The 10,791-nt window shown below is 42.6% G+C and overlaps 1 protein-coding gene across 1 annotated transcript; it reads left to right on the top strand.

Annotated features, from left to right (window-relative positions):
* Positions 1 to 317: 317 nt before the first annotated feature.
* LOC124413870 lies at positions 318 to 3,389 on the top strand. The gene is made up of 4 exons (XM_046894656.1): positions 318 to 401; positions 465 to 1,304; positions 1,551 to 3,073; positions 3,323 to 3,389. The coding sequence occupies exons 1-4, from the start codon at positions 318 to 320 to the stop codon at positions 3,387 to 3,389; spliced, it is 2,514 nt and encodes an 837-aa protein (XP_046750612.1).
* The last annotated feature ends 7,402 nt before the right edge of the window (positions 3,390 to 10,791 follow it).

Raw genomic sequence — 10,791 nt, 5'->3', positions numbered from 1 at the left:
AGTAAAAACATCCGCATCGCGCGCTCAGAGAACGGTATCCACTAATACTATTGCACTACTACAGCTCTGTCTTGTACATGAAGCGCGTGAAACTTCATTGTCGAGTTCCAAGAACTGTCTTACCATCTTACACGAGCAGCAGATTCGCTCGAAAAAGATCTCAAAATTTTCGTTAAAGAATATTGTTAGCTAAGGTTCGATGATATGTGTGAGTCACGATGTACCATAAAAGGGACCGCGTCGGCGTAGAGCAATCATTACGAAGCAAGCTTTGCAACGATAACTCTTGTCAAGTGTGCGATTGAGAAAGAAACAACATGGGTTCCAAAAAGTGTTTGAAATTGATAAAAATCATGGAGACGGCGTTTAAGATTTTGAGCGAGAAATCTTCACTGGCCGAGGTTCAAAAATGGATGCGATTTGCAACCTAAACTACGAGGCTTCTGATCGAAATTTTACGGAAGAACGCCTCGACGATCGGGCAGAAGACACGGATTTTGACAACGATCGGAATATTGAAATCGTTGACTGCAAAATTCCAACAATTTCGAAAACTAGGCGACGGATTACAAAACCGACGGCGGAGCGATCGAGTAAAATGGGAAGATTTGGAGACGGCGTTCGAGAGTCGAATTAGAACGGGTGCTGTAATAAATCTGCAACACAAGGATTTGGGTGTGTTTTTGAAAGATGCCAAACACCTGGTCATTGCAAGACTCAAGAACATGCTACGTAAGACGGGAAGTTTGAAAGCCAACTGTGTTTTATCCTGTGAATTTAGTGTTACAAAGAACGCTGAAATTGTGGAAGACATTAAATTTTTTAACAACAAAAATCAAGTTATCCTCCAACCAACGGACATACATGGGTGGTTCGAAGAGAATGTCAAGCAGAAAGTGATGGCCAAGGTGAAAGACTTCCAAGAGAAAGACTCTGGCTGGTCTTTGACTGAAATCATCAATTTGACTGTGAATATCAACAAGTACGTGCCACTACGAGGAGGTATGTTTACATATACACCACTACCCAAAGATATTCAAGATAAGAAGGCCGTTGTCAACATCCGTAACAGCGACTCGTATTGCTTTCTATGGTCGGTCACCGTAGCCCTCTTTCCAGCCAACAATAAAAATCCCAATGAAGTCAGCTCGTACCCACATTTCAGCTCAGTGCTACGATACGATGGTTTGAATTTTCCAATGTCCTTGGATCAAATTCCAAAATTTGAAAAACTGAACGATCTTTCGATCAACGTTTATGGTATAGATTGTACTGAGAAGCAAAAGCATAGTGAAATTATACCCGTTTAATTCGGTCGACACAAGTCTGATAAACCTACAATCCATCTTTTGGTGATAGAGTGTGAAATTGATGATGATGATGATGATGATGGTCTGGAAAATTACACAAAGAATAAAAGAATACACAATTTTGCATGCATTCGAAATTTATCACGATTAACAAGATCTCAAATTTCTAGTCACCGTGCTCGTACTTGGTTGTGCAATAGGTGTCTGTCACACTTTCAATCTGAAAGATGTTTGTTAAAGCACAATGTAGATTGCCTGAACTTAAACAAAACCAAAGTTATTTTACCGACAGAAGAGGACAAAATTCTTAAATTCAAAAATTTCAAACATCAAGAAACTGTTCCATTCTGCATTTACGCAGATCTAGAATGTCTACTGCAACCCACTCTTAAAAGTCTTGGGGAAAACAGAACAATTTATCAGAAGCATACGCCGTACAGTATAGCCTATTATCTACATTGTGCGTTTAATGATTCAATTTCAAAATTCGAAATTAATCGTGGAGAGACTTGCATTCAATGGTTTGTGACTGAGTTAGAGAAATTGGCACATTCGTTAGAAACTTATTTTAAAACTGTTGTACCAATGGAACCGCTTAATTTCCATCGAATCAACGAATTGCATTGGGCAACAGTGTGTCACATTTGTGAAAAACCGTTTACCCTCGAAGACGTCAAACATCGTGATCACTGCCAATTCACTGGAAAGTATAGTGGTGCTGCTCATCGAGGCTGCAACCTGAATTATCAAAACTCACATACAATTCCTGTGATATTCCACAATCTATCGGGTTATGATTCCCATTTTCTAATTGAAGCGTTGGCTACATCGTTCGAGGGCACAATCCAGCTTCTACTCGTAACCAAAGAAAAGTACATTTCTTCTACAAAATATGGCAAGGGAACAGATATGAAGTTTAGATTCATAGATTCGTTCCGCTTCATGCCCAGTAGTCTTGAGAAGTTAGCAATGTATCTGGGTGATGATCAAAAATCAATTACACGAAAGTTTTGCCATAATTTAGATAAATTCCAGTTATTGACTAGAAAAGATGTTTTTCCGTATGAGTATATCGATAATTGGGGCAAGCTTGAGGACAGACGATTACCGACCAAACCACAATTTTATTCGAAATTAAACGATCGGGATATATCAGACGACGACTATGCACATGCATGTGAAGTTTGGCAAACTTTTAACGTTCAAACTTTGGGAAAGTATTCAGATTTATATCTTCAAACAGCCGTATTCTTACCAGCTGACGTTTTTCAAAATTTTCGACAGAATTGTTGGACAACTTACAAACTGGACCCATTACATTACTACACAGCGCCCGGTCTGTCGTTTGATGCAATGTTAAAGTGTACCGGCATGGAGCTCGAGCTTCTCATTGATATAGATATGATTATGTTTATAGAAAAAGGTATCCGAGGTGGTGTGTCGCAGTGTTCGAACAGATACGCAAAAGCCAACAACAGATATATGGAAGAGGCATTTGATCCACAAGTCGAAGAATCTTATCTCATGTACTTCGATGTTAACAATTTGTACGGTGCTGCTATGAGCTTCGCGCTACCATACAGTTCCTTCGAATGGGTATCAGACTTCAGACAGTGCGACGTTCTTACCATCTCGGACAATGCGGAGTTCGGTTACGTATTAGAGGTAGATTTGGAATATCCTGCGGAACTGCATGAAATGCATAAAGATTTACCACTGTGTCCGGAGCACTACATACCTTCGATCTCGATTACTCAGCAACCGTAATTAACGACCACGCTACTTCCCAAACAAAACTATGTTATTCATTACCGTGTTTTAAAACAATGCTTACAATTAGGTCTGAAGTTGGTTAAAATTTACAAAGTTCTTAAATTCCGGCAAACACCATGGCTAAAAAATTACATAGATTTGAATACTGATTTACGGAAAAAATCGAACAACGAATTTGAAAAAAACTTTTATAAATTAATGAACAACGCAGTTTTCGGTAAAACAATGGAAAATGTTAGGAAGTATAGAGATGTCAGGCTGATCACGACGGGACGGAAGATACGGTGCTCGAGCTACTATAGCTAAACCCAATTCCCATAGCTGCACCATTTTTGATGAAGATATGGTAATAGTCGAATTAAAGAAAACGAAAGTCAAACTAAACAAACCTTTGCATGCAGGTTTCTCCATCCTGGATCTTTCGAAAACTTATATCTACGATTTTCACTACAATTATATTAAGAATAAATTTGGCAACCAAGCAAAATTAATGTACACTGATACCGATAGTTTAGTATATCACATCACCGTCCCCGACGTATACCAGTGTATGGAAGTGGACTTGCATAAATTCGACACATCTGCTTACTCAGTCGATAACGCTTACGGAATGCCTTTAGCAAATAAAAAAGTCCTCGGCTTGATGAAGGATGAAAACAACGGTCGAATAATGTTGGAATTTGTAGGATTAAGAGGAAAGTTATATTCATTCAGGGTCTTAGGAGATAAGAACGACAAAAAACGTGCTAAAGGGGTTAAGGGATCAACGTTGAGAACAATAACTTTTAATGATTATTTGGAATGTGCTTTTCAACATGAAAATTTGATCAAAAGTCAGAATTTATTCTTGAGACAAAAGCATGAGGTTTATACTGTGGGACAGAAGAAGGTGGCACTGAGCTGGAATGACGACAAGCGGATCGTGTTTCACAACACGACCGACACGCTTCCGTGGGGCTTTAAGCCTGGACCTTAGCTTATACGTTTGAGCTTTGTAATTACCGTATCGTGATCTATAGGTTATGAAATATAATTGTACAACGTTGTATATAATTATATAGGATGTAAAATGAAGACACATGCCTATTTGCAATAGAATCTCATTTATTCAATAATGATGCTACACGTCAGATTCATTTATCCAACTGTTGTGTGTACTGTCAAAACCTAACCATTCAACATATAATTTCTTTCCACGCTTTTTGAGAACCTTCTCCACGAGATAGATGTCCGGATGTTCAACCTTGAGGAGCTCCTGTTCGTAGAAACCGCCAGCGATGGGTTGATTTTGATAGTCTTTGAGCTTGTACGTGAGGGGATGAGTATTTTCCACTCGGCTTATTGTGAATATTTCAGTCGTCCAATTGGGAGTATAACCTTTCTCGAAGACGTTTTTGAATTTGCTGATTCGGACTTTGTCGCCAGTTCTGAACTTTGTCGGTTTGATAGATATCGCTCGAAGCCCTCCGTACGCCTGACGCAATAATTGCTTCTCGTTTGCAACCGTGACGTCCAATGGTTTCATTCGTATGGTTCGGTGTTTGGTGTTGTTGTAAGCCAATACCAAATCAGATATGATGTCGAGCCACTTGTAGCTTCCTTGCATGCTGAACTGTGTCCACATCTTGCTTTAGCGTACGATCGAAACGTTCACAGATCGAAGCCTTCAAATTACTGTACGTGGAGTAAAGTTTGACACCATAGCGTGTCATAAGAGATCCGAATTTTGAGTTGTAAAATTCCGTTCCTCTGTCGACGTGTAATTTTTTCGGTACACATCTTTGAACAAGCACAGATTCCATCGCCTTTGTAACATCATCCCCGGACTTGCTCTTTATCGGTTCAGCCCACGCATACTTTGAAAAAATATCAATGACTGTGAGCATGTACTTGTAGCCTTTGTTTTGTCTAGCGTACGAAATCATATCAACAAGATCCGCCTGCCAGGTCTCGTCGATGCCGCGCACATCTACACGACGACGTGGGTAATTTCGGCGTGCAGGCTTATGCAGTCCCGTCACCAGCGCTAGCTTTCCACCGTTCATCTTCCAATGCTCTCAGTCTGGTATCCAATTTGGAAAGAATTTCAGCGTTTCGAATCGACAGGTCTCTGCCTGATCTAAAATCTGTGTAGAAGGTGCCCAAGGCTTGTCCTGTGGTGGTATCCAATGCTTTGATCATTTGATCAAGATTGTTGAGTTGTTTTTGCAGCAAGTGGAATTTACGACGAAAGATTTTCAAAGTTACAGCATTGTTTGGCTCCACGGGGTCAGCTATATTGCATAGTCTTTTGTTGCGTATATCGTAGTGCCCGTCCGCTGTTACGTGAAATCCGACACCCGGAGGACCTCGAGTGCTCGCAGCTGTGTTTTTGTTCAGATGACGTCCAAACACGTCGACGCTAATCTCGTAAATGATTGCAGAAACGGCGTGAATTGATTAATAAATGATTCCAGGTTCCCGCAATTCTTCGAGAATCGACATAATTTCGTTGTTGTGATTTGTATTCCCAGCCGCTTGAGATGCTGTGAGCAAACGAAGACGTTTCACCAACTCGTTTGCGTCATCCCAGAAAATATAATCTGTTTTAACACCCTGTCGCGTAACCCAAGCCTGAGGTAGCAAAACACCTTTGCCCGTACGCTTCGATGAAGATGGTAATGATATATTGATGTTGAGCAGCTCTGCAATTAGGTGCTTGAATTTGGCGCTGGGGGTGTTTCGGATAGTCTCGGTGGCGCTGTAATACTTTCTGTGAGCATTTGTTGCGAGAAGGATGTTCTTGTAATTCTTCTTGTCGTTGGGGGTGACGTGAACGCTGTTCGGCATCTTCTTGAACAACAACTCCAGCAAACCTTGAGTTTTCGGGTAGACTGTACTCCCTATGCGAATGGAATTGCGCTCGAAGCTTATCGGTGAGTCACCAACCATCAGCCCGGCGGTAGAAAGGTTCCGTACCCCGTATAAAGTATCCAGCTCGTTTTGTCTGTTTTTATCCTCGAGCGTTCTAAGATATTTATCTTCTAATCCTGCAGATGATTCTGTGATTGTTTGATCCTCTTCCTCTGCAGTTGCAAAAGAATCTTCAGCTTCAGATTCCATTTCGTTCTTCGGTTCATCCATCGTTCCAGTTTTGATTTCTTCCTTCACCTCCTGCTTTACAGGTTTCGTGTCTCGAGAGACGTTGACTAATTCCTGCAGCGGGGTGACCACAGGTTTGAAGACATCCTTTATTGTTTCCTGCAGCGACTCTTTTCCCGTCTTGAGGATTTTATGCTTCCGTCGAATTGCATTACTCGCTTGAGCAATACGGCGGAAGACTTTTTTTCCCTTCCGAATTTCCTGCATGTTGACACAACTAGCTCAGCAACGCTTCTGTTTCGTTTCCCTCGATGACCCTGTACTTTATTCCTTTGTCATGTTTATAAAATTGTCGAATCCCTTCCTATATCGACCGTTGTCGAGCTTTCGATCCTTGTCGATCACGAGGAACCCATATTCGTCACCGTTCCAGCATGCCACACACAAGTCTTTAAACTCTGTGTACATCATATCGGTGTTTACGTGATCGTTGTATACGTGTCTCAGGTTCATTTCGTCTTGTTTGAATAAGACCAGCAGGTTAGTGTTATCGCGTACGAGATGCTTGGGGATCCGCGCGTACGTCTGACAAAGATAGAAACAGTCTACGTCATGATGTCTACCCATGCAAAAGTATGCGCGTACGTTGTCCTGCTTCTCGCACGCTACGTCATCGAATATCATAATTGAGTTAGGTTGCGTCTCTTTCGGTGCGATGACGTGCTCATGCTCGTTGAAGGGGAAGTATTCAACACCGTCGACGCTTTCAAGCACTTGACTGGGAAACTTGTATTCCGGTTGATTGAGAGAGTTTGAGTAAACGTACAGGTTTTCAAACCTCAAACCGTTCGGATGCGTTATAAGTGAGAACAATGCGTTGGATTTGCCACAGTTAGAAGGTCCACAAAATACCGCACGTACACTACTCGGTAACAGTTTACCCTGGCGTTTTTTCGGTTTTTCATTTTGCTGCGTATATTTGTCAAAGTTCACCACAGGTAGCTTGATCGATTGTGTCTCATCCTTCATCTCGAACGTGACTGCTCGATTTTCTATAAATGCATCGTTTATATGGACTTTTCCTTAGTCGAAGAGCGAACATGATTGTGCACACACGCGATCGTAAGCGATCCTCGAAAAAACGATCACGTGGGAGAGGATTGGTGAATAGCATCATCAACAAACTCCCGATCGAGCTACATGTTCCCGGTTACCAATACTGCGGTCCTGGTACAAAGTTGACGAAAAGACTCGAGAGAGGCGATCCTGGTATCAATCCTCTCGACGCAGCGTGTAAGGAACACGATATAGCATATTCGAAAAATCGTGAAAATCTCGAAGCTAGAAACGTCGCGGATAAAATATTAGCCGAGAAAGCCTGGAAACGGGTTTTAGCAAAAGACGCAAATTTAGGTGAAAAAGCAACCACTTGGGCTGTAGCGAACACGATGAAGGTAAAACCAAGGTTAGGCATGGGTTGTCGAAAACCCAAGAGCGTTCCCTTGAACAAAATCATACGCGCGGCAAAGCAATCCACGATACCGAGCCACAACGCGAAAACAAGCATCAAATCTGCACTGAAAGGTGCTCGAGAAGCTGTGAAAAAAGAAGGTGGTAAACATAACGTGCGATCACCGCGCATTCTACCGGTACCCTCAAAAGTTGGTGGATTTCTACCTTTTCTCATACTAATTTTTGCCGGTCCAAGCGCTACGGGTGCATTAGCGGGGGGTGCTGCAGGTATAGCAAAAGCCGTCAACGATGCGAGCGCGGCTAAACGAGAATTAGAGGAAAGTAAACGGCACAACAAAACAATGGAAGCGATTGCATTGGGTAAAGGTCTCCATCTCAAACCGTACAAGAAAGGTTTTGGTCTTCATCTTTCAAAAAACTAAATGTGACGCTACCACGCCGAGCGTTAACCAATTGGGATTTGTTGAAATATGCAAAACTTATGAAAATTCCGTATTTCCGAGGTATCTTTATGCAAAACGAAATGCTCAAAAACGGACCGCGTAAAAACGAGGCAGCCGTCGTCAATCTTGACGATAAAGACGGTCCTGGGACACACTGGGTTGCGTATAAGAAACGTGGCAACGATGTTATCTATTTGGACAGTTTCGGTCATCTTCAACCTCCGTTGGACCTCGTGCAATATCTCGGTGTTGGTAGCGTGAAATATAACAATGAAAGATATCAAGATTACGGTACGTTCGATTGCGGACACTTGTGTCTGAAATTTCTGAGCGGTGAGCTATATAAACGTCGTACATAATTTAGTGAAGGCAGTCTAACACTTGCAGCCATAGATGATTCGTTTACGTTAACGATATCGGGAACGTCTTCGATTCTCGAAGCGCAATATTTCCCCCCGATCAAACTTGCTCCAGACAAAAATTGCACTCTCGGTCTCGTTGAATTGTTAACCTTCAATTCCATTCCCAACGTTGACGCTGGCCACCATAAATTGTACATAGGTGATAAGGTAGTCACCATATCTACCGGCAGCTATGAAATTGAGGATATCGAAAAGTATGTTCAAGACGCTGTGAAGAATACAGACATTAAAATCAACATCAAACCTAACAATAATACGTTATGCAGCGAAATCAAATGTAACCACGTCGTGAATTTTGAGCCTAGTGATTCTATTGGTCAGCTTCTGGGATTCACACCGCGTGTATTGACGGCTAACCAAACTCACCAATCGGATATGCCTGTAGCTATTCTCAAGGTCAACGCGTTGCGAGTCAAATGTAGCATTACAACGGGTGCCTACGTCAATGAGCGCAAAGTTCATACTATTCACGAATTTTTCCCCATCGTTACACCGGTATATAAGATCGTCGAAGTGTTGTCGCACGTCATTTATCTTCCAATCGCCGTTAAGACCATAGATCATGTTGAAAAAGGCGCCGTATAATGGCGATTGTATGTTCATGCGCAGAGACTGTTCTCTAGTCACTTTCTTGCTGTATAGTTACTTTTCTCTCTCAGTTGATACGAGCACTGCGCTGCTCGCTCTATCTCAGTCTCTTGCGACAAGTTTGATCGAACACGCGCAAAACCCTTTTTCTCTTATAAAATACATTTTTCTTTTTCGTTCACTTCGTTTCTTGTGTTTTCTTTTCATACCTTTTACAACAGGTTATGGGCCCAGGTGCGCTTGTGAGTGTGTGAAAGAAAAGGAAATAAGACTTTGCGATAAACTATCCAGCCAAAGAAATAAGTCGGGCGTGGTATAGCCGGCATTGTGGTTTTGTATGTGCGCGTGTCGATGAGAACAGAGCGTCGAGTGTGTTCGTTTTTTTTGAGCCTTGTCGCTGTACAAGAACGCCGCCGAGCGTAGCATATAAAGTAGACAGCAGTGTGTATGTGCCACAGTGAGTGTGCGTCTCGTTAAGAAGCTTCGCTGCTGTTGCGAATAGAGATCTGACAATAGTGTGTGTGCGTGCGTATACAACGCTAACGCCGTATAGCTCGAGTACATTGTCGTCCCGCGCGCGAAGACGATAGAGAGAACACGCGTGCCCCGTATATAACATCGCGAGTTCAAAAATGAACGAGTCAACGAATATTCCGTTTGCGCACAAGCTGAACGGAAGTAATTATAAATTATGGAAGTTCCAAATAGACGCGGTTCTTCGTGGAAAAGGACTCGCGAAATATGTGAAGGAAGTGGTGACAGCCGATGCGACGTCGGCTCAGAAAGAAACTTTCAGCACCAACGATGGGAAAGCGATGGCAATTTTGATCGCGTCCCTGGAAAGTGACGAGGCGCAACACGTTTTGACGTGTTCGACGGCAAAGGAAATCTACGATAAGCTCAGTGCGATTTATGCAAAAAGAAGTGAAGTCAGTATTATGACCCTATACGAGGAATATTTTGGTCTGAAAATGGCCGAAGATGAGTCCGTAACGGCCTATGTATCCAAGGTGATGAAGATAGCGGCGGAGATTGAAGATCAGGGAGAAACGTTGTCGGACAATATAAAGATGTCCAGGATCATCAGCAGTTTACACCCGCGTTTTCAAAACTTCAAAACAGTGTGGTTTAACATAAAAGAAGGCCGCGATCTAAATAACTTGCTGTCACGTCTGAGACAAGAGGAAGACCAGCTGAATAAAAGCAGTGTCGCGGACGGCGCGGCGTTCGTCGCTCGGAGAAATATAGGAAATCGAGCCTCAATCTCCGAGAAAAAGAAGGTTACGGAGTGTCACAGCTGTGGCGAGACAGGCCATTGGTACCGTGAATGTCCGCAGAAGCAAAAAAAGGGCAGCACCGAAAAGAAAAATCCCGTTGCGTTCGTGGCATCAATGAGTGAGATCCAAAATGTTGCGGCCAAAGATGTATGGATCGTTGACTCGGGTGCATCGCAACATATGACAAGTCGAAGAGAATGGTTCAGCGAATTGAGTGAGATTTCGTCGGGAAAGTGTGTTCGAGTTGCGAGCAACGATAAACTCCCGATCCGTGGACACGGCTCGATACATACGTCAATGTGGAATGGCAGAAGTTGGGAAGCGTGTGTTCTGGAGAACGTGCAGTATGTGCCTGGTCTCGGACCAAACCTTTTTTCAACCGGCACAGTAACCTCGCGTGGGTTTGTGATGGTTGAAAGAGAGC

This window comes from Diprion similis, chromosome 13 (assembly GCF_021155765.1).
Source record: "Diprion similis isolate iyDipSimi1 chromosome 13, iyDipSimi1.1, whole genome shotgun sequence".
Classification (NCBI taxonomy): domain Eukaryota; kingdom Metazoa; phylum Arthropoda; class Insecta; order Hymenoptera; family Diprionidae; genus Diprion; species Diprion similis.
Note: the sequence above shows the minus strand (reverse complement) of the source record. Positions and strands in the feature narration are given on the sequence as shown.

Excerpts from the sequence above, each read along its gene's own strand:
- LOC124413870 (XM_046894656.1), top strand. The coding sequence starts at position 318 with ATGGGTTCCAAAAAGTGTTTGAAATTGATAAAAATCATGGAGACGGCG. Across the intron at positions 1,305-1,550 it reads AGCATAGTGAAATTATACCC|CACAATGTAGATTGCCTGAA; the intron begins GTTTAATTCGGT and ends TGTTTGTTAAAG. Across the intron at positions 3,074-3,322 it reads ATCTCGATTACTCAGCAACC|GAAGTATAGAGATGTCAGGC; the intron begins GTAATTAACGAC and ends GGAAAATGTTAG.